Source organism: Amphiura filiformis, chromosome 2 (assembly GCF_039555335.1).
Source record: "Amphiura filiformis chromosome 2, Afil_fr2py, whole genome shotgun sequence".
NCBI classification, from domain to species: domain Eukaryota; kingdom Metazoa; phylum Echinodermata; class Ophiuroidea; order Amphilepidida; family Amphiuridae; genus Amphiura; species Amphiura filiformis.
Genome location: NC_092629.1, coordinates 58,668,187 through 58,693,930, shown reverse-complemented (window position 1 = coordinate 58,693,930; position 25,744 = coordinate 58,668,187). Strand labels below are relative to the sequence as shown.

At 37.7% G+C, this 25,744-nt stretch overlaps 1 protein-coding gene across 1 annotated transcript in view; it reads right to left on the bottom strand.

Moving 5' to 3' along the window:
• The window catches only part of LOC140146463 (uncharacterized), a 384,283-nt gene that overhangs the window by 334,207 nt on the left and 24,332 nt on the right, over nucleotides 1-25,744 (bottom strand). Inside the window, 2 exon segments of the mRNA XM_072168322.1 lie at nucleotides 9,282-9,347; nucleotides 22,569-22,610. Coding sequence (XP_072024423.1) covers nucleotides 9,282-9,347; nucleotides 22,569-22,610 — 108 coding nt within the window.

The following is a 25,744-nucleotide window of genomic DNA, read 5'->3' as shown; positions in this document are numbered from 1 at the left end:
TACATTGACTGCTCAGTGCCAGAAGTGGGCAAGTACAACAGCTGCCCTGTGAACATTAGGCAATTTACACACAGTATATCAATATACTCATCTACACACGACACCTACACATGGCAGTTATTGCACTTACCCACTTCTGGCACTGAGCAGCCGATATGTATAACAACATCATAATACAATACACCATACTTTCTTTGCATACCTTTAACAACCTTGAGCTCAACACTTTCAAAGTTTCTTAGAATTCTAAACCAAGCAGACATTATTAGGTAACAAAATTTATTCTCGACTTCTACGAAATCAGCTGAAAATATCTTGACAAATTTACTTTTTGATATCCATGCGGGGCTGCATTTCGCAGCAACTCTCAACTCAAAATTGTCTGTTCAAAGATGTGCAGATCCCAAGTCAGCAGCAACACAAAAGTGTCATCCCATACAGACACTGCACTATGGACCACAATGACCTCATTTCAATTGCAAAGTTCAAAAACATCAATTAAACAATCATAGTGCAAAAATTTGACCTCAAGTTGCATGGTATGAGTTTTTGTACCCAAATTTTCAAAGGTCATTGAATGAATGTGCAAATATATTGGGGTTAAAGAACTGTGCCCTGATAGAGACATAGATGAGAATGTTGTGGTTCCTAGTGACCGCACTAGAATCCCAACCATGCTTACCCATCAGGACACAGTTACATAACCCCAATATGTTTGTACATAGACATATTGACCTTTGAATGGGTGGGTACAAAACCTCATACTCCATAACTTGAGGTCAAAATTCGAGCTTAGCTTGTTTAATGCAGGTCATTGGACTATGCCACTGGTATGATATCATTAAGTCTTATAACTTATAGTGAGGTATACTTGCACTTTATCAAGTAAATCTACAACTAAATAGCTAATTAGTGAAGCAAATCATTCCCTATGGTATTTCAGCACGTCACATCAAAGCTCCCATTGGACACCCCATTCCTTTTTTAAAGGAATTTTTATTATTTCAAATACTCCCTTGTTGTTTCCGTTAATACCAAATTTCCCCACGGAACGACTCGGATTTCACTTGGAAATGATAATTGAACAAAAAAAGTCATCCTTGTACAGTGCGTTGGGAATTTCTATATAACCCTACTTACAATGTGCATACCAAGGCATTTTTGTAATGTAACAATCCTATATTGACTGCTCAGCGCCAGAAGTGGGAAAGTACAATAGCTGCCCTGTGAACATTTGCCAATTTACACACAGTATTTTGTACGCAGCTACACATGGCAGCTATTGCACTTACCCACTTCTGGCACTGAGCAGTCGATATATATTATCAGGGGGTAGTTGCAACCATTTTCAAACTAAATATTCCATGCTATTGAGCAAAAAGTCATCCTGGCACATTGCATTGGGAATTTCTCTTTAATCCTAGTATAATACACCATACCCCTGAATACATCATGCCATTTTTGTGATGTGATCATCACGACGGTAGTTGAGTACATTTCTGGATTTTTTCAAACTAAATATTCCTTGCAAATTGTACTGAGTATCAAATGTGAAGCAATGGACTGTTCCACTTGAAATCCATCCCCTATGGAAGACATGACCTTAATCTCTAGGGAAATGTAGATTTCAAATGGAGTTGCCTCCTCTCTTCCCCTCCCAAATATATGGACCATAGGAGCTAACTTGTAGTTCAAAGCCATCCTGCCTTCGAAACCCTTCTCCAACCACTGTTATTCATCATCTGAAATTTTCACGATGCCCCCTTCCACCTACCCCTTCCCCTATATGTATGGACCAACATAAGTGGTCCACTTCCATATAACCCATCTCTATCCATTAACTATTAATCTTTGAAAATTCAAAGATAGTTCTTTCATTTCTAAACTGCTGCAAGTATTTGCAACTTTTTTGCTCCCTACCCCTACGCTAAACCGCTGCCTAAACTGCTGCAAGTTCTAGCCATTTTCAGTGCTCCCTACCCCCTTACCCCATATGTATGGACCAACATGGTTTAGAGCCACCATAAAACCCATCTCCATCCATTTAACCATTCATCTTTGATAGTTCAAAGAAGCTATCATCCCAGAATGCTAAACTGCTGCAAGTTCTAGCAATTTTCATTGCTCCCAACCCCCTTCCCCCATACATGTATGTATGGACCAACATGGCTCCAGAGCCCAAAGCAAACCACCCATATCTATCCATAACTATTCATCTTGTAGTTCAAGGCCACCTCCTCCATCCCTTACCTTAATGAAGTGGCTTGCCATTTCTACAGTGTCATACCACTAATTTCTTTCAACAAACAATCGATAGCCTGGAAATATTACAATGCTTGCGGCAATTCTCCTCTCCTTGGTGAATTTTTTTCATTAGCAAGGTCCGTTGAACAATAGATGAGAGACTGGCTAAATGTCAACCTCATAGAGCATCTCCCATATTCCAAACCCAGAGGACTGAGTTCCGTATTCCCTATATGCCCATACATTTCATTAATTGATGCAGCACTTCCTGGTTATCAAAAGTCATCCCCATCTACTCGAAATCAATTTCAAAAATTACACTGATATATATAACTTCTCATTAACTGTGCCTGTGATGATGATACTATTTTTTGTTAGGTTACTTACACATGATACACATCATGGTGTCAAGTCAAAACAAGAGATTATTGCACATGATAATATTTTGACGAGGAGTTTAATTAAAATTTTGGGGGTTTAATTAAGCATTGTCCTACATTCGCTTATGAAATCTAGTACACAAATGTGATGGCTGCAATATTTCAGAATTGCCGACATATAGACATATATGGACGAGCAAACAATACACATTATTGACCCGTAATTATTTGAATAGATTTTTTCCAGCACAAACAATTCAAGTGCAAGGCCATCAATGAGAGTCAAAATAGTCTCATATTTGTGTGAAAATTCAATAATCTCCATCCAACCATTAGAACTCAATATTGGACCTCATAAGGCCGGGTATGAGTTTTTGTACCCAACACATTTAAAAGGTCATACAATTAATGCACTTGTGTATTGGGATTTAGGAACTTAGCACTGCGAGACAGGAATGAACCAAGATCCAAGCACATCTTGGTTGTGTAATGTACGTCATCTGCTCATATAAGGAACACTAACAACAACAACTATTATTACATCACATGACATTTATCAACAAAAGACGAAAACAAACTAAGTAAAACAATTCCACTTCGTAGTTTTAAAATCCATCTTCCTTTCTGTTCCTAAACCCAACACTTTTGGGGTGGTTTCCTTGGGGTTCCCTCAGGGTTGCCTTCCCATCCTATTTCAAGGGCAAGCTTTTTGTTTGTTTCTTTATTTGTTTCTTTGTTTTTGGTTTGTTCCATGATGAATTTAAATGTCGTAATACACCTTAATGTCAAAATTTCTCTATTGACCTACAAGCACAACAAATTTGGCTGATTCCATTTAGGTGCAAGTTTGGACATGTGTAAACATTACAAAATATAGCAAACAAAATCAGGTTTGAAACAAATTAACCAATTTTGTATAAGATCGTACATTATGGCTTTAAAGAAATGTCTCAAGCGATAAAAAATTGAAGTCCTATTGGAAGTAGATGAGTAGAGGATTGACTACCGCTGCACACCAAACTTTCTTCCACCATTCCACAATGTGTAATCCCACTCAAGTTGTACTAAACTCTTTCTATTCTTCCTAAGTAACTGCAGTAGAGTATTATCAGACAGATCTCGCACAGTTCTTTAGTCTCGTCAGAACTGTGGCCAGCAGCTAAGAATAACATTGCCACGTCCAAGGACTACTGCCTGCAGCGGCCAAGAGAAATTGGGAGCAGAGGTTCCCCGCTAATGATGGCAAAATGGCCGCCAGTCGTGGTACGAGATGTTCCACCTGCGTCTAATCCCCCGGTCTCCGCTTTACTCAACAGGAATCCAGTTACCTCACTAGGTCAAAGGTGAATTTCAAGCCCAAATCGAAGCGTAGTGATATCATCTTCTTCTTCCTCTGTCATTGCATTTCATATTTTCTTGAGATGATTGTGCCTGAAAATGTTTTGGCAAAATGAAATATCTTAGGGGCTAAGCAGGCTGAGTCTCTGACGGGCAAAGTTATTTCAGTGCTCCAATTTCCTCTTGGTAAAAAAAAAAAGGTCTCTTTCTGAAATGATGACAACGAAAGCAATTCGGCATAGGAGTAGATTACCCAGAATGCTCTATTCTATTTATACAAAGACATTACCTCTGCTTTCTTTTTTTCTTCCTTACTTTCTTAACTTCTACCTTGATAAAACCCTCACAGCGCAATCTATAGTACGATTATAACTCGCTAAGAAATGGGAGAACTTGAGAGGAGACTAGCATTGAGGCAAAATGTAGAAAACAAAATGTAGAAATGGAAATCATAAAGTACTAGAAATGCACGATGGCAAACCTGGCATTGACTTACAACGTCAAAAACTAAAATATCATGTCGACGTAGCGACAAGGGACTGATGATATCGTTGCGAGATACATTTGTCAGAAATGTTATGACAAAGTAGAATTATGGTAACATGGAATAGAGTATTTAGACATCCACGCAGGAATTGGGACACACGCCATGATGAGCTTTTGTTGTCAAGAGATGGAATAATTTTACCACCAACATCATGTTGATACACATCACAACCAGGATCTTAATACTCCGCGTGCTAGCCATAGGCTTCAACATAAAAAGTCTAACATATGAGATATTTTATCAAAATATCAAAAGCTATCGTAAGAACCACTGAACCAATACTAGGCTTGTTTGTAGGCCCTACTCATTTTAATTCATTTTTCATGCTGGTTCCAAATATGGTAATGAAAATTTACAATTCTGAAAAAGTGTTTTTTTTTTAATTTGAAACTTGTCGTCTGCAGTTGATACCTGTGTGAAGAGAGTTAAACATTCTCATCTGCAGGACACAGTTCTTTACCCCATAGGCTTCTGTATGCATAGAATGACCTTTGAAGATGTTGGATACTAAAACTCATCCCCAAAACATTTGAGGTCAAATTTTACTATATGGAGGTCACTGAATGATGCCATTGGATATTACACCATTTTGACTCGTAGTATAGTATCTTTGCCAAAATAAGGTATATATGGGAACAAACAAAAGGTGTATATTGACTCCGCAAACATGACACAATTGTGGAAATAATGCAAAGTAAATATTATTGCAGCGTAATATAAATGATTGGAAATCAACACCAATATTGTTGCAATACAGTTTTTTTATGCAAATATTAATTTTTTCAATATCCGACGGGAAATTAAATATTGCCAGCATGAAACTGTTGCTATCACAAAAAAAAATCACAGAAAACAACTGAACTCAATCCCGGAGGGCAGCAGGTACTCAAGTATACAATTTTTTTGGGTAGGGTGTGATGCTGAGAAACTGAAAGAGGACCTATCAATATATCAAATTTTTCAAGAAATTTGGACCCATAGATATGCCAAAAATCAAAACCTAATTAGTCAAATTCAACACAAATTGACTGAATTCTTACCCCCAAATGAATGGAAAATTATAAAATTTTGGGCTATAGTGAGGCAAAATTGGGCTATTTAAAAAAAGAAAATTCAGAATGTTTTGAAAAAATTACTTATCCATATACCAAAATTGGCCAGAAAGAGGAGTCATTGATTTATCAAAAAAGCTGTAAATGTGATCCATTTCGCAGCACAGCCCCATATGGTCCCGGGACTCACTCTAACTTTTATATTGCAACACTTCCAAATACACCAAAACCCGATACCAGTGAGCAATTACGAGACGCAATCAAAAACGAAAGAGTAATATGAATCTCAGCCAATCATGGCAAACCAGGGGAGGTGACATCTATCACAGCAGTGTGTCTGCCGATACTCTCATGCCCAACGTATCTATGTCACATATCAATTACACAATACACACAATCCAGATTGATCAAAACAGACCTCTGAGGATTGTAATGAATCCCGCTTAGGCGAATTTCACAATGCAAATGAGTGCAAGTCGGTGAACTGAGACTGCGGTGTCGAGTGTTCTTCCAAACAGCGCGATAGGCGACTGTTCGTGTTGGCTGGAAAATGACTTTCAGTGTTTGGTCCCGCCATGTTTGAACTCTTTGCAATGACCTCTGACCTTTCATGTGAACCAATCTTCCCCATATGTGCGCACAGGCGTCAAACAGCGTAGCAGAAGTCAGAGGGTGTGGATTGCAGGAAATGAAAACAAACAGATGGAAATGGGTCGCCAAGTATTTAATTGATACAAATGTTCTGTGCCCTTAATGTTCAGAAAAGTTGAATTTTTTTTCGCACTTAAGTTTGTCTCATTTCTTTTAAGGGGAATTGGGCTTATCCATTTAAAATTCTCACTCCCCTGTGGAAGATTTTGAAAATATATTTCACAGGGGGAGTATGAATTTCAAATGGAATCAGCACATTAACCAATTCTCTATTTGAAACTCATCGACCCTCTGTGAGAGATTTAAGTTGAATCTTTCTCTGAGGGTGTAACTTTGCCTAATGTGTTCATTCCATTTGAAATTCATACTCCCCCTGTGGAAGATATTTCTAACATCTTCCACAGAGGTAGTATGGGTTTTAAATGGAAATTCACATCACTTGCAATGTAAATTTTGTAGCAAGCATGTTAGGCTATTTAGAAGAAATAATGAAATTTACACCCTTTACATTTGTGTACAGAGTACACCTACTTAACACACTTTTGGCTAAGTACCCTTTTCTACTCCAACATATTTATTCTCTTGTAATTTTTATTCGAAAAGTAGTAATTGCACAATCCCTTTGCACCACCTCTGATCGTAATCTTAATCCAGCGCGGCAAGCGCTAGCAAACTCAAAAGCTGCAAACTCAAATGGACTGATATTAGCCCAACCCTAAGGGCCCAACCCTCATGCCAAATTCAACCGCCTTGTATAGCAAATCAAATGACTGCCTAGTAATATCAATGATTACATATGCTATGTTCACGCTAAGGATTAAAACCAGCCCAGGTATTTAAGTAAATTGAGTGTTTAAAGTTGTATTTGTGGGAAATCATAAGATGTCTATTGTGTTGGCCTGCTAGCAAGCACAGACTCCAATCACGAACTAAAACACACCACTCCCTATGAGCAAACATTAGCGCCTGAGAAGTTAGTACTGAACACAAACAAGGAAATTGTCAACCTGCTTTATATCATCCTTCAATAAGTAATTGTGCAATGAATTATTTTCATTCAAATTTGGGTAGACTAATAAAATTTGATTAATTTTGCATCAAATTTACAAATTTTAAAAATGTAGTTTGGTAGAATTACACCCATTTCCCAATTAATCTATTTACACAAGAATTGTGAGTGTTACATCTCATTCTGATATTCACACCATTGGTCTGAGACCACAGAGCCAGGTAATGAGACTCACATTTCTATTTTCCAACCCATGGTGACACTCTGTCTCTTCCCCAGGTCGCCAGTCTCAACTCCAGGAAACACAGTTCACCAACCCTGCATAAATTTAGCGTGACCCAATGATTAACCTAGCATGTTCAATAGAACTTAACACCACACCCAGGGGGCAACATCCACATAAATTACACTAAGCAACTTGGGTCAATGAACTGCTGAGGGTAGTCTGGGGGACTCTCTACAAACCTCTTTGCCTCAGCAAAAGACAATATTTTAAAAGAGCGCATTGGAATTATAGTCCCCCGCAAGAAATAAACGACTAATAATACGCCTGACATAATCAAGGCGAGGTTATGAAGGCGACTCGCTCCATTCCACCCTAGAGTCTTGGCTCCTTACTCCGGCCGTGTGTGCCTTGCCCCGCCAGCTAGCCTTGCAAATCAACTGGGCACGGGGGGGGATGCCTGCTTGCATAGCGAGAGACGTTTTTTTCTGAGATCATTCAGCCACTCCCGCCCGGAGTTGACGTACGGGCGTTGAACCTAAACGCTTGGGCTATTGAAGCCTACTAATTCCTTGGCCTCTACAGACTGCACATTGTTGTGAAAAGTAGCTCCTAGGCATTGAAAGGGAACAAGAGTTCTACAACAGAATTTGAGCTCAAGCTGATGCTATTCCATTTCCAAACTTGACCCTTTGAGCTACTCGGTCATGACGCTGTTCACTGGCAAAAGCAATCTTTATAGAATTGAGAAGGGGATGGTTAAAACTCAACGGTCAGTCCAGTATATTCAATTCAAAGACTGTATAGTTATTTTACTGCAATTTTTCAGTCACTATTACCTTCGCTCTAATGCTCTCTATAATATGTTTTAATTGTTATACTGCTGTTCAAAACTGACAACAACCCAAGTAATAGCAGAGATTTTTGCAACAAAAATTTGCAACTTACTTTTGAAACCAAGTGAAATGCTTCAAATCATTGAAAGTGTGAACATTTTACACAAACAAACAAAAAATCATTTTTTGTTGACAGTAAATGCCTCAGGTCATCATCCCTATTTTCTGGTCTGGTAAAGTTAGTGATCTTCTGAAAGAAGGGGGGAAATGTGGTGTGATACTAAGATTCTATTGTGATGCTACACATACTGGTCCAATGAAAATTCACACAAGCATGTATTCGCTCAGAATGTCAGCATTATTGTTTGGTAGAGCTTTTGAATTCAGGAAGAAGTGAAGGAGTGTTGTAAAAAAAAAAGGAGATTTATGATTGCAAGTTCGTCTGAGGTCAGCGCAGCAGAATTTTGACATGATTATTGCCTTACAATTATGGTGTAACTGTCATAGAAGGTTAGAATTTACAAGGGTTTCTGACAATTTATTACACAGTTCCTGCTGTAGGTTGGTTGGGGTAACTGGGCTATTCCATGTAAAATCCACACTACCCTTGTGGAAGATATGTTAGAAATATCTTCCACAGGGGGAGTATGAATTTCAAATGGAATGAACACATCAGGCAACTCCATTTGAATTTCATACACCCTCTGAGAAACATTCAACACAAATATTCTGCAGAGGGAGGGCGAGTTTCAAATCGAGTTGGTTAATGTGCTAATTCCATTTGAAATTCATACTCCCTTGTGGAAGACTAGTTAATTTTCCACAAGGGGAGTATGTGTTTCAAATGGAACATCCCAATAAATTTGACAAGTATGACCTTTGAACCTAGAATGGTACCCAGAAACAGACAATTTAAGGGACTGTATCGGACAAATTTCAGATATATTTACGAAATAATTATAGATCTTGAAGATGTTTTAAAAATTATTGCTTTTACATACCATTTTTGATCTCTTTGGAGGCGTGCCATCATCTTCAAGAAGGGAGGGATCAGACAAGTCACTTTCCTGAAATAAGATGTTTTGGATTGCTATCATTAAGAGTCGGGCGCATAGCCGGGGGGATCCAGGGGATGGGATATACACCCCCCAAATCCACCAAAAAGATCTTTTGGAGAAATTTAATCTATGAAAATAATGTTTGATGGCAAATTTGTGTCATAATCATGTTTATATATATGCTTTTTGAAGGCTGTGAATCTGACTTTTTTTGTTGCACATCCACCTTTTCACCACTCTTTCACCATACTTGTATTTTGTGGGTTCAAGCTTTTTCGTAAGAAAATTGTAGGCCTACAGGTTCACTTTTTTAAAGTCCTGCCCCCTACAACAGTCTCATCATCAAGCATGATCTAACCCACATTCCGTTTCCTGCAAATCTCACACCATCCACAATCATCTAAAATAGCCTCAAACCAGAAGGCATCGTTCATTAACCTCCACATCTCACAATTTGACCTCAAGTTGCAGTATGAGTTTTTGTACCCAAATTTTCAAAGGTCATTCTATAACACATACAAGCATATGAGGGGTTAGGAACTATGTCAGGATGGATGAGATTGTTTGAGATCGTAGCGATCTTACAGTGATGAAAAATAAAATACTTGATAAGCAATTTTAGTCAGTGTGCATTAACAGCTGAACCTACCACTACTGGTAACCCTCCCCTACTTTGCGTATGCACTAGCTACATTCTGTAAACCACTACTACCACCATGCAGTACCGGCGACCATCTCTATGCTTAATTAACCTAAATTACAGGCGCTGCACAGAAGCCAAACTCGATCAATCGTGTTCTTCAATACCGCCATACAGGGAATTCGGCCTCTCAGATTACCACGGCAACACATACAGTTATCTAGGGCGCCTTTTCTGTTGGTGACATCGTATACACCCGTATGCGGCACAATTTTGCACAGATTTCCTTTTTTTACCTGAGAACGAATAACGGATCAGTCAGTTGAAAACCTTCTCTATCTGATTTGTTAACCCATTCACATCTAAACCTCTCACTCTCTCTGTTCTCTCTAAAATGCAAAATCATAGGTTCCCCGTTCAAAACTGCCAAAACATACACCGAAGCCCCATTACATAGCATACCAATACAAACAACCTAACTTTCCAAATCCTACAATTAATTGTCACAAAGATACCACTCCGCCCTTACACAACAAAACAAGCGATGCCGACTTGCCTGTTAGCAGAATTACACTGTGTCGCTTGAGTTGGGCATCTCGGTGAATCTGACCCTTTTTATTATCAGATAGGGTTAACGCTAATGCTCGCATCACGTTGCAAGCATATAAGACCCTCACTATGCTTCGATGGGAAATGAGAGACGCGCGATATGTTTTGGGAAAATTTGGATGCGCTATCCCGCATGTGCTATAACCGGCAACTTATTTGTGAAGTGAGGTTTTCGATTCCCATGGTGGACCAATATCTGTCTGATCTTAAACATTGCAATCTGTTATGCCAAAGTTCTATGACCCCAGTGTGTGCACTCATGTAATGACCTGTGAAAACACTGGGTACCAAAAACTCATCCCTTACACCTTTGAGGTCAACAACTCAGCTATGACTGTAATATACAATATCAAACTATGCCGTTGAAAATGAGGCAACTTTGTTTCATATTATGTAATATGTCTCATGTGGTGCTTCATCCTCTTGCCGTTTGGCCAGGTCTTTGGCAGTGTAAATTTCAAATGGGGTTACCTTAATGGGGAGGGGGTCTCCATTTCAAATATACATCTCCTGTGATTCCAAGTTTGGGAGGGTGAATTTCAAATGGAGTTACCTGACTGGGGGGGGCTCCGAAACCAACAACCCTTGTGTGGGAGATTACGGTCCTGTCTTCCATCGGGGGTGTATGGATTTAAACTGAAACCGCCCAATCTGATCTCATTGCTACAGTAGTTTGTATAGAAAGCAAGAACCTTTTTCGTGGAATTTATAGCACTTTACTCACTAAGATAGACACACACACACACACAAGCTTCCTACGTTTTGATACTCCACGGTTATGATGGACGGATAAGAGGCTGCTTCCACTGACAGTGCATCTCACCTGCCAAACGATAATGCACTTAAAACATACTCAACTCCATTTGCCACATTCTTTATTGCATCCTCCTTATAAATAAATACCGATAGATATCATCTATTTTGAAGCGAACGCAAGCGATGATGTACGGATTCTCAAAGAGCGTCAAGTGTTGCTTTGATTAAACCAATGATCGGATTCTCAAAGAGTGTCAAGTTTGTCTTTATCTATGTAGGGATTCTCAAAAAGTATCAAGGATATTTTGTACTAGGCACCGAGTTATGGATTTTGAAAGATTTTGAACTGGGTCTTAACTCATTTCCTAGATCATGAGAACACATTTCAATAAATTAAAAAAAGGACAATTCTGAAAAATAAAATAAAAAAGGTGGGTAAAATATGGCAAAAATGTTCAAAAATGAAACTGAACTGAACTAAACTGAACTGAACTGGAGAACCATTCACCATGTTGGCTGTGTGCACATTTAGTGTTTTCCCCTTATAACTTACCATTTCCATTTGGCTTCCTTGTTTCCTATTTGTCTAAAATATGACTACTAAAGTACTATACGGTAACCAACTTCGCAAAAAAACTCATTAAATTTGGGTCAATTTCTCTCTGTAATAACTTTTTAACAACTGCAATATCATTGTGATCAATATTTTAATCTACAATCTCCATTTTTCGCCATTTCTTCAAACCCTTCATATAATCATAATGTTGACTATTAAATAAACTAAAACCCATTTCACAAACAGCACTTCACGCGTTCCAGGTATGCCTCAAATACTACAAAAAAATTCAACTTATATTGCTGAAATTAATCGCAAACATCTTCGCTGCAAGAAATAAGTCTTATCTCTCCCACTTTCCCTTTTTTCATTACTTTTCTGAATTGCCTCACATTATTTTTTCATTTCCTACCATTCCTTTATAACAAAATAAGAAATCGCTTTGCAGCCTTTTCTTGCGATAGTCACAATTGATAGGTAAAAGGCATTTAATTTTGGTGCGTTGGCAGTAGCGGCATCCGCCGAACATGGTAAATGTTAAATAAGGCATAGCTACAATAGAAGAATCCATATAACCATCCATCCCTTAATAACTTGACAAAATAGGTCAAAAACAGCAGATAACATCGTTTCTGAATTACACTCTGTCCGATGCTAAATGAGCCGTGAGGATAAAAGTACATTGTGATAAATACCAATACTGTTATCTTTAACCATCTTATCATCTCCATATATTAAAATTAACCAACATGGTATAAATTTTAATATGCTTAGTTTTGTAATATCAGTGTGCTAGAAATAATTGAACTACAGAGGCATTGATGGAAATAAATAGATTCATATAAATTCATTAATATAGAATTGAATTATTTCATATAATTCCACTCCCTTGGCTAGGAATCATACTTGTACTACTAAACTGTAAGTCTGTATCATAAAACCCTACATCTTTTGGTTAAAAAAGGTTGATTTACAAAATTATTTTCTTTTAATGAGACTACCGTATATCCCCAAATAGTCGCTCCTTGGGCGTTGTATTTTCGAAATGGGGCGTTAGTGGTCATTTTTAGAACAATAATTCCTGTTAAAATCATTATATAAGCTAAAAACTAGTGCTGAAATGACAAACTATGAACTCTAAGGAACGATGACTTCCGGTTCACTTCCGGGTTTACGATCAGACTTTGCCAACTACAGATGCCATTTAGTAATCGTGTGTGCACCTTGGTAAGCTTACTACACAAGATAGCATGGAAATATCAGCAATTTTGAAACATGGTGGGGGCGTTTAATTGAAGGGGGTGACTATTCGAGGATATACAGGTTTTTTTGTAAAAAATTACTGATACATTTTTTGCACTAGAGCCAATTCAGTCCTGATCACACTCTACTCCTACTAGCGCCTTTTCCTGCCTCAACCGATGGTTTTTTACCACAGAAAACTTCTATTGATTTTCTGTGATAAAATGTAGGGCATATGCAAAAGCAAATGAAATTTCACAATATGAAAAAGTGGAAAAGCGTTTTTTTGTTGTCGGCACAAACCAACCAAGCAGACAATATGAAGAGGCAAATAACATCGATATGGACGTGCTGCTACAGCCTGCTATTTAATAATTCCCAATTTCACTCTTTTTTTTTTCGTTTCGTTTAACGAGTTTCCATCTAGGAGTATGATGGTTACCAAGGGGCTAGTTAACGGTAGATGCTAACCCATTGCGCCAATGTTTCAGTCGATAACGTGTGCTACAAATTGATTCTCTTTGCCCATTTCATATGCAGCAGTTAATATCAAATAATTATCATCGCTACACACTTGATAAATGGATAATTAGCATCGATGAAAAATATGGCCTTGACGAGCTATAAGCACGGTGAGAATAAAACGGACGGCTGCAAGCAGCGGCATTCTAATATATAGAAGTCTGTTTTTTGTTTAATTGCACATTTTTGCTAAGTGTTAAAAAGGTCAGTCCACGTTGATAGATATGGTGTCATATTCTCCCGGCAGTTCAATTTGTATTGCGCTACAAAATTATTACAACATACGGTTTAGTTCCGACAAAAATAAAGTAGGTTTATTTTTTGTATTGTTCAAATGAAATTTTAATGACAATTTTGTATTACTTTCAATTGTTTAAGGCTTAATACCCTGAGAACTCATGCCATTCTTACGGCAATTCTGATGGGTTGATTTAAGCAATATATTCATCAAATTGACCAATTAAACTACAGCTTCTAATTGTTTACTTCCAATCTTCTCTAGCCATACCACTGTTCTTAACATATTGCTGATTGGCTCAATAAATCACAATAGTCTTCTTGTAACCAATCAGCAGGTAGTATTCATGGGATGAAATAAGCCTCTTCAGTCCTACCACCATTCTTACCATGTTACTGATTGGCTCAATAAAATCACAATAGTCTTCTTGTAACCAATCAGCAGGTAGTACTCATGGGGTTAAGCTTATTTAGCCCTACCACCATTCTTATCATGTTGCTGATTAGCTCAATAAAATCATAGTTAGTCTTCTTGTAACCAATCAGCAGATAGTATTCATTAGGTTAAGGGATGAAATCAAAACTTCCGGGCGCTTCTGTCCGGTTTCCATTGTTTAGAACAATAGCAAACGGACGGAACCGCCCAGAACCGGCAGTCAACCGAGTTTTGATTTGGTCCCTAAGCCTCTTCAGCCGACCCTACCACCATTCTTAGCATGCTGCTGATTGGCTCAATAAAATCAGGATAGTCTTAATTTTGTAACCAATGAGCAGGTAGTATTCACCAATCACCAGGTAGTATTCATGGGGTTAAATGGCTTCACCAAGGTTTTATTTATTTGCTTGTTTGTATAAAAACTAATTTTAAAAGATTCTAATTAATTGCCATTTTTTAACACCAGTTAGGAACTTGATTTTAAGATCAATATTCATTATCTTTATTTTCTTCCCTCCGAATGTCACAATTCCATTTTAGTCAATATTTGAGTATAAACAAAATGCAACATTTGCATTCATCCATTAAACAAATCTTACTGTACAAGATAAACATTGTGCATGTTTTTGAAAAACTGACAGTTTCAAAATGCGCATGCAGACACCCCAAAACCATTTCCATGCCAAAGCTAACAAACGTCAAAATGGTTTAATTCGAATAAGTTCAACTTGATTTCATGCTTTGATCATGTCTTTGTTAACCCCGTGAGAACTACCTGCCGATTGGCCAAAAAGAAGTTTCCATTATCAATTGGACCAATCAGCAACATTGTTAGAATAATTTCACCACATAAAAAAAATTGGGGTGAATTATTTGCAAGCTCCATTCTGATTGGTGATTAAAGTGAAGATATCATGTAATTGACCAATCAGAGGCAATGTTAGATTGGCAGGTAGTGCGCAGGGGGTTAACTTTTTATTTGGTGAAATTGGTCCTGCAATTTCCTAGCAGAAGTTTGTACATGTTTTAAAGTGCATTGACCTATTTAGTGCACCTCCCCTATTAAGCACCCAGTCCGTATGCAATTTGTTCAAGTGACTATTGTCTAAGCGCCCCGTTTTCAAAGCACCTGTACAATTATTTCCGTCAAATGTCAAAATTACCATCTAAACCTCCCGGCTTTGATGATTTGGACTTGAAAAACACTGTGTTGTTAATGTTAACTTTAATTTCATCACTTCAATATCAAAGCATCCTCCAAAAGTGACCAACGTAAGCGCCTGGGGCACAAATTAGGTTGAACACAGTATACAATGCAATGTTCGCAATGGATGTCCTCCTCACCACGGCAATCATTCGTCTATTTGTAGATTCGTCTACATCCATTCATTCGTTAATCTTCACTCCAGCGATAATGTACGGGCTGACAACTAAGTCAGCAACTAATCAATCAATTAAGGCTCTAGTTCCTGGCATCAATCATACATTCAATCAACCCCCTGAATTCTCAGACTCGCCAATTGCACTCTGGCTGTTCCATTGTACAATATGCATCCCCCGTGCAGTAGAAGATAAAGCTAGTAAGTAAATTCCAATTGTACCACAATATTCACTCCTGCTACCATTTTCATGTGGCATTCAGACAACATACTATGGAGTATTATTAAGGAATTAACACCAGAAAATTAACATCTCCATAACAGATTTGTCTTCTATACTTTGCCACTTGTAAGTACCAGTAAGACGAGGTTCTGAACAGGATGCATGCAGCCCTGAAGAATGAGTCAATGAGTCACATTTTAGCATCTCCCATCCCAGAAGTGAAATTTTAAAGTGCGATTTAGTAATTTGTTTTCATTGTTTTGATCTGTGGTTAAAATAGGGGGATGTTGATTTCAAATGGAATGGCTCATATTAGGCTAGCTAGGCCTTATTGTAGAATGCCAATGCACTGCTAATATATTAGTTATAGGTCTCTGCCTTCAGCATGGAGGGAGTATTCAGGTAAGGGTTATCAGGTATGAGACAGCCCAATCACAAGTAATACTTCAAACACCCTTTCAAATGAATGAATCAAAAGTTAGGACAGCAAAATTGCACTATACCATTTTTCACTCATTGGGGATGATATAATTGAAAACCTGGTGAACCATTAGCCTAGTTAACCCTCAATATTGCTACCCAAAATCAAAGTATAACTATTAACTACCCTCAGTGTTGCCAACAATTATCAGCCCAAATCTTGAATCAAATCATTGAAAAGTCACCAAACTGTTGGTGTCTGTACTCTGTAGGACAGGAAACTGGCAGCAGCCAATCTTGACAAGTAGCCCAACAATGGTTTCTGTGGGACAGAAAACTGGCAAATGGCAAAGGAAAATCTTCAAAAGTCACCCAATTAGGGTACCAAATCACCGAAGTTTATAATGTATAAAACACCTCTGACAAGCAATACAATTGACAGGTCCCTGAATAAGGCATACTTAGGGATCAACCCAAACAATGCTCAATTTTATGTAGGGCAATATCGCCCAGCAATTGTTTCTTTTAGGGATCAGCTTAACAAAACTATTCATCTATACAACTTAAAGAGGTCAAGGAGTTCAGAATCAAAGCAAGACCCCATAAGAGTTGCAATGACTGAGCATAGAGATGGTAGTCTTTACTCTTTATCATTGAATCAACATTATTTTCACCTCAACTTGTCAAACAAAAAAGCTTTACCCCAACAAGACTCTAAAAATATCTTCAAAATATTTAAGAATTAAAATGGGGGATATTGGGGTCGGGTGCAGTGGCGACACCAGGAATTTTTTTTTTGGCGGGGGGGAGGTTTAAGGGGAAAATGAATTTCAGTGGAGACAAAATCAAACAATTTTCAAGCAAAATTGCCGCAAAAAGTGAAAGTTTATGTAATTTGGGTTTTTTTACTGGGGGGAGGCAAGACAAGAGTTCTGATTGGGCCATCCCTGCCATGTGGCACTGCCACTAGTTGAGTGCTATTAAGGTTAGGGCTAGAGTTAGAATCATTGGCATAGCCAGGAATTTTTCAGAGGGGGGGCAAGGCAAATTTCCAGGGGGCAAAACTTTGACGAAAATGGTCAAAAATTACAAAAAAGGCCTCCCACAGGGGGCAGGACAAGAGGGAGGGACGGAAGACTTCTCACAGGGGGGACAGGTACCCCCTTCCCCCTTCCCTCTGGCTACAAAATGGGGTTATTAAGAGATTATGGTTTACGGGTGCAACAAATCCCTATAGATAACTACTAGATTCCAAGAATACCCAATTGAGGCAAAACTATGCCGATGTTGATGTTTGCCAGACAATTTCAATGGAATTATCATTCCTCTACCTAATTTGATATGCTGTTGTATTCTGGAAGACATGCCTAAACACAGTAACAGCTTATTATATGCCCTGGAACTTTAGATATTGGCCCCTTTTTACAGCATCGCTGTCACCCACAGATCCAAAATGTTATGATAAACCCACAGTTTAGCACCCAAAGACCCCTGATTCCTCCTTCCATCTGCCCCCCAAAAAAAAACTTATCCCCCCTCTTGTGGGTGGGAAGTAAACATACATAGTCAAGACAATCTGAAAACAGAATATCTACTCAGTCTGCTCAAGATTATTCTCAATAACAAATTCCATTCTCTTGACCAATAACTGTCACATCGCATATCTTCATTGGCTATCTAGATCATATCAGCCCAAATCCTTTAAAAGGTTTTCCAACATATTTTGCCTCTCCACATACTCTGCTGTCATGTTACAAGCTATCATTCATCTAAACATGCTACATACTCTTATAGCTGCGTTCACATTGCCGGACATACGCCCGGCTGAACTTGGGTCGGCGCAAGTTTCTGGGAGTATCAGTTAGGCGCTGCCAGGAGTAGTGGCAGTGGTCAGCGTAAGTTCCACCAGGCGTATCCAACAATTTACTCAGTGTAACAACCGGTGTAAGTTTGACCTTTTTTTTTGATCGGAACTAAGAAATTACATTTCGTGTGGTTGAAAAAGGTCACAGAAGCACTGGAAATGGTAGCCGATGTTTGTTTACGCCTACCATAAGTGAATGCTTGGTGGAACTGGTCAGCGTAGTGCTAGGAGTAGGCTAGGTGTGGACACGCGGTAGGAGTGCGGAAATATTTGTGACATTTTATCAATGTACATGACTTATGTGATCATTTTGGACATGGCTATCTGGTTGCAGTTGATAAAATAAAGACTTGGTGTACAATGTTTTTTGTTAGCTGCCATTGGTGAAAAGGTTTTAAACCCATTTATTATACAATATTTTAAACCCATTTATCGTGGCAGATATGTCCAAGGAGATGCATTAATAATACCAGAAAAGTTCAATGGTATCTGGAATATAAATGGAGGATACAAAATGCATTCATACTGTCAATGTGTGTTTGTTTGTTTGTTTGTCTGTCAAAACAACCGACTCAATACCCATAGGCTTAGGAACTGGGGGGCTTGTATGCTCAGCTTTACAGAGGCCCCCTCCAAATCTCGCTGCTTGGCTTTGCCGAGACCCCCTATAGCCGAGGTACTTCTCGTTGAAGGACTAAAAGCAGTACGTACTGTTTCTACCAAACCCTAGGTGAAGCAAAGTCTTATGCCAGAGTGCATGATGTAGTCTTTAATTATTTCAGATGTCATTTGTATTTAATGCCTATCATATAGCTTAAATATTAGGCCTAATTTGTGCCCAATTTTGCCATTGAAATTATTTCATCATCAACACCACACAAGATTGAGCTGCAAGCTTTGCCAAACAAGTCAAACTTTCACCTTCACTATAGATGTTTTCCATGTCCTATGCTTACATCAAATGTAAAATTGCCCCTTTTCCAATTTGAAATCCGTTTAAATTTTCACCAGTCACTAACCCTCCTCCTCCAGGCCGGTTTCAATAATTTCTTAACTTGCAACCTAGCTTCACCCATATTATAATGTTCCCCAGGGCTGCCCGAGCTCCATCAAAATACAATATGATAGCATACAAGCGTATCATTAACAGACCACACAAAAGCAATCAGAAACCATCCACTTAAATAGAAATGGGATAGGATAAGTATAGGTTGGTCAAAAGGTGAAAGGAGGCTCCAAGAGGATGGGGACCTTAAAGAGACTGTGGTTCTTTAAAGCACAGTGATAACTCCCATGTATCCCTGTTACATTGGAAGATTATCAAATCATGGAAAGTAAAGACAAGTTTCCCATGGAAATTCCCACCCCAAGATACAAGATCCCATGAAAGTTTTATTGCTTTTAAAATATCTACAATTTTAAAACCCAAATATTCATATAACTACATGTAATGTATACAAGATCATAGGTTATTGTGTAGACCCTAAACATAAAAAAATTCAACTTTGATTCGTTCTTACAGAAATATTTGCAAGAATCATTTCACCCTAAGCATTTTTAACGAGTAGGCCTATGCGTGAAATTGCAATTGCAAGAGGATTGCACCCGGCAATTTTGGGGTTAGTGGATCGCCAAAAAATGGACCGTGGTAGCCACTTGTTAAACAGTTCCTTCCTTTCAAGAATTCCATTTCTAACTTATTTACACCAAAATCAGCACCTTAAACTTGACCTACCCCCACCACCTTGTTTTCCATACAAAAGTGTGCCTCCGGCTAGCTTTAAACACTAACACACATCTCACCCTTAGAACGTGCTTGTACACATTTCTATAGTGCCTATGCCCAAATAGTCACTTTCTACCGAATTATTTTTATTTTTTGTGATAAACCAAAACTTCAAAATAATACTTTCTTTTTTGTTAATTTTTAATTACAAGTTTCACCTACTCACAACATGCAAATATCACTTCCCAAGTTTAAAAGGGCAACAAAATCGTGAAATTTATTGTATGGCAAAAATTCACTACTTAATATACCCTGCCACAACCCACTACCCATAGGTTTATGCCCCCAACTTATTGCATACATGCACACAGCACACTTCACATTTAAACTCCCTACAACAACAAAAAACCCTAGGCAAGGTTCCTAAATAAATTTGCTAACGTTCCTTTGTTAAAATTAATTAACATAACTGCTCTTTCTACCCACTTCCTGTTATTTCTATAAGTTTGTTTCAATTACAAAAGAGTGCACCATTAATCCCTACTCCCCATTTTTTTTTTTTTTTTGGTCAAGTCAAAATCTACCGTAAGTTTAAAAGTGGGCATGCAGACAAACAGTGTCACCCCGCTGAGACTGCGATTGTTTGCCTGTGGTCAAGTTGACCCAAAAATAGACCAAAATGAAAGTTATTTCTTTTCTGAATTCTTGCATGACCATTCTTCTTGTTCATTCCCTGCAAAATTGTATTTGATAAGTTTTTGGATCATATCAATATTTAATATGGCAAGGTATATTTTGTGTAAATTTTGTGTAAATTTACACAAAAAAAGCTAACCTTAATCAAAAGTCTGAAGGCTTTTAGTCTTCTCAGTGCGCATTTTGCTTGAGTCTGGTTCCATCAGGACCCAAGTGTGCCTCCGCACGGAGTGACCATTTAAACACACAAGCAAATTAGAAAAAAAAATTCTAAGCTTACCAAAATAACACTCTTTATCTCCCTCTATCTTGACATCATTTAAAAAAAACGTAACTTTGACATTCAAATTGTTTACTGCAACAAGAAGGTTTTGAAAATACAATCTGCTTTAAGATGTTTGGTACCCATCTGTTTTGATATTGATTGAAAGGTCTGCCTCTTTGAAATATGTAACAATGGATCTTCTTGATATGACCTCAATGTTTTAGGACTCTTAATAACAAATGAGGTGGATCTGATGTTGCATATGGCAGTCTTGTTCACAATCACTAGGTACCACTCATTTTGATACAGCCTGTATTTAATATGTCTGTTTCTAGCTGGTTCAATTCTATCTAGCCATGTTCGTCAGCTGCAGGGAACAGTGTTAAACCAGTAATAACTTGTCTGATCATGTAACACTTAAGTTTTCAGTCAAGTGAACAGAATCATCAGACATTGCTAGAGACAAGGACAAAAAGGTCACCAAAAGTGACCCTTGACACTGTGAACTTCACCAACAATGGACTCAGTCACCGTTTATAAATGGAAAAGTTGGCGGGAAGCTTAGCCACAGAAGGACTGCATGTAGGGCTGGTATCATCATGCTTACCTAATTCAGTTAAGCTTAAAGTAATGCTACAGCATAATAACTGAGGTTTCACACTTATTTAAAGATTAACAATGGTCTTGTTATGTAGTGTATGAACACAGTTACAAACTCACAAACAAAAATTCATGCTCAAAGGAGGAGAAAATGTAATAAAAGGGTAACTTTCTCTTTGTGTTCAAGTATTCCAAATGTTATTATGCACAGGAAGTCATCACAGACGGTCTTGGAAGGAACCTTTAGAGTCGATCCCGAAACAATAATACCTGTTCACTTTGTGAACAGTTAAAAATGCAGGGTCATTACTGAAACATTTATTAAGTGAACATGAATTTATCAGCCGGGTCAACTGAGTTCACAAAGTAGGATCACCAAATGGCCCGACCCCAAAAATACGCATGAAAGTCTTCAATTCAGAAGAGGGAAAATTTTTGTGACAAGCTGGATCATCATTTCTTGGAAGCCGATTCAACCATGGAGTTTAGAATATTTTGATTCTTTCTTATACATGTGTGAAATTGGGTGACCCTAAGGCGACGAAAAAAGAAACCCTGTTCTACAGGCGGAGGACTTTTTTAAGTAGGGTCGGTCGGTCGGTGGGGCTTTTTTTTTTTTTTTTTTTTTTTTTAATGACCCAAAAATCACCAAAATCTGTCAATATTTTGTGATTTGGGAAAATACCAAAAATTTTGTTCCTGAAATTTTCGAAATTTGGGTCGGCATTCATTTGTACAGGAAAAATATTGTTTCCCAATTTGTTCAAAATCAGGGTCGGTCAGGCCCGTAGAACAGGGTTTTCTTTTTTCGTCGCCTAACAGGCCCGTAACCACTAACCAGGATTTATTTGGGGGGCTGATTTTGAAAAAGTAGACCTTTTTTCCAAATATTTTAACCTTTTTGGACCCAAAAAACGGGACTTTTGGGGTATTTTGACATTTTGAAGGGGGCGTTCGCCCCCAGCCCCCCTGGTTACGGGCCTGGACCCTATATAATTCTCACCAAAATTCAACCTCAAATTTTGTTAATAGAACTGTTAATGAAACGCATCAACTTACCTTAGGGTGTGCCCTCTTGGGAACTGCAACTTTGGGATCCACCTAAAAAAAGCAACAAGAAATTAGCAAAATTAATTCAAATTCATCATTTTCACCTCAACATTATCATCACAATCACATATAAATCTTGGCAACAGAACTGCAAAATGTATGTAATCAATGGAATGGATTTTAAGGCATCTTTAGGACCCAAGCTTGTTTTTGCATGGAACTAGAATTACGCTGGTTCATAATTAAGGTGGCCCCACAAAACTATACACTACACGAGGCCACCATATACCATCACAATTAATACCAAGTTTGAAGTTAATCGATTGTGTGATACATTATCATTCTATTCCTTGGCAAATCACTAGCAGACTAAAAGATGTACCAAATGTACAAAGAAGGTCATGTGGTCCCTCGGTGGCACCAGCCCCCACTGTGACAGCCCCCTCCCTTTAGCTATGCTATAGGGAGTAACGATCACAGACGACTCAATCAGCGCAAAATATGCTAGTATGGACATAAATATGTATGAACACGCAGAGGTTCACAGAAATATGCATGAGAGCATTTTATTGGGGAATACAACATATTCAATTTATCTGTGCTCTATGAACTTCAGTTGCTGTCATCCCTCATGTTTTACATGGTATGATTGGTGTCACAATAATTCAAATCATAACATCAACATCATCAATGTTAACATCATGATGTCCACATTTATAACAATTGTGTTCAAGTATCTGTTGTCATGTTAAGAAAACTTATTTTCAATGTTGTTTTTATTTTGTATGTTTGTTTGTTTGTTTGCTTTCTTGCTTGCCTGATTGCCTGCCTGTTTGTTTGTTTGTTTGTATGTTTGTTTGCTTGCTTGTTTGCTTTCTTGTCTACTTGCTTGTGTTTGCTTGCCTACTTTTTTGTTTGCTTGCCTGCTTGCTTGTTTGTTTGTCTGCTTGCTTGTTTGTTTGTCTGCTTGCTTGTATGCTTGTTTGTTTATTTGTTTGCAAGCTTGCATGCAAGCTTGTTTGTTTGTTTGTTTGTTTGTTTGCTTGCTTGCTTGCTTGTTTGCTTTCTTGTCTACTTGCTTGTGTGCTTGCTTGCCTGCTTTTTTGTTTGTTTGCTTGCTTGCTTGTTTGTTTGTCTGCTTGCTTGTATGCTTGTTTATTTGTTTGCAAGCTTGTTTGTTTGTTTGTTACTTTGATTTTGTCTGCACATAAAACATGCCAGGATTTGCCCATATTATACTCATGTGTGTTTGTTTGTTTGTTTGCTTGTTTGTTTGTTTGCTTGGTTTTTATACATCCCTGATTCCCTGTCATGCAGCTCAGCATGTCAAGATCTGCCCACACTGCTCAATGTGGATGACAGCGCTATCCAAGTACATACATAAGAATTGCATAGAACCCAAGTGAGAGCAGGCTAAAATTAATTATCAGCACCACACATGGTAGAGGAATTTTGCTCTTTGCTAATCAAGCGTCAAGGTCTCTTGATTGAGAAATTCTTCCACACAGCTAGGGAACAAAGTAATTTAAACTTGCATAATACCTGAAATACACTGGACAAATAAGAAATTTACAAAATGGCCACCATGCTACAATTGTAATAATAAAATGAAATGAAAGAAAACTCCTTTACTATTTCAAAATTCCTCTGTAGTACAAGTACATTGCATTTGATTTATATTTTATATATAGATAAGTTTATAAAACAAGCAATTTATTTTGGAGATTTTATGAAGAGCTCCACTTTGTGAAATTAAGCCGCTGCAAATAAATTTATATTAAAAATTAATTAACTTCACAAAAATTTTCAGTTGCAAGATTTTTTTCCAAAAAAAATGGTTGCCATTTCCAATAAATATTTCATTTGTTACCTTACTGCATGTATGCTTGTCTCCGAAACTATTATTATTATTCAGACAATAACAATGCTCAAATTAAGTTTATCCATTCATAATAATTTAACCACATTAAATATGAATAAGTACAGTATCAATACGACATGCTCATTTTGAACTCATCAAACCCTAGGACCCTACTTTTATTATACAGGCTTGCTTGAATAGCCATTTGTAAACATACTATCATTATGGGGTTGGAATTTTTTTCATCACTGAAATGAACCGATCCTGTGCCATATACTGGGGTACCCAAAAAGGTGGCTTTGTTACATTTTGATGTGCAGTTTGGATTTCAAAACACTGTCTCTTGAGTATTCCTTCACTTAGAAGATTCCATTAGGTCTTAAATTGAGGCTAATTTATTCCATATTACTCATGTTTTTATCCTGTTTAAAAATATTTTTCAATTATTTTCTTATGACGTTTGGCATGAAATGTGCCAAGGGTGGCTGAGGATTAGGGGAGGAGGATTAGGGGAGGGATTCATATTGTAAATTTGATTTAAAACCCCTTTAAAAATTTGAATCTAGTAAAAAATGTCTAAATGAACTCCCAGACATCTAAACCAAGTAAATAAATACAGAAGTTCATTTAAAAGACCAATACTTGCTCAGAATGATTGTAAATGTGGAAAAAAGAGGTGGGGTTACATCCTCCCTACTTTGTGATTGTTTTTGCTCGCACTCTCTCATTTTTTAACCGATTTCCATAAAAAAGGTGTCAAAATGCTCAGAAGGATAAACCACTTCAAATGAGATGTGTAGGTAAAATGTTTGAACCATTTCATTTTTTTACTATGTAACACAAAGGTACCCCAGGTTGTGACACAGGACCAACCACTTTTAACGAATTTTCTGAAAACCTAATTTTACCTAACTTCTGGTTGAAATTTCGTAATTTAAACAAGTACAGAAATGAATGCATATGTGGGTATAAAATGGATGTGATTAATGCATTCATACTGTTCCAATGCAAATTATATTACGACTAATTTGACCGCGTATTTCGACAATTTCACGATTTGCCAAATAAAATGACTGATTTGCAGGTTTTCTGTGTAGAAAACCCCCTAATCGAATATATGGAGCAAAATGCAAATAAGTCATTGAGTAGTATGACTCATCCCACGGAATTGGCCACAAATGTATGATGACTATAACAGAGTAGTGACATTTGAAAATCTTTTGTTGGCAACTCGTGCGTCCGATGCCGTCTATATAATTTTGATTTATGATATTGTCCGCTACTTGCACTAGTATTTAATTACCTTTCCACTAGGATGTCTTAA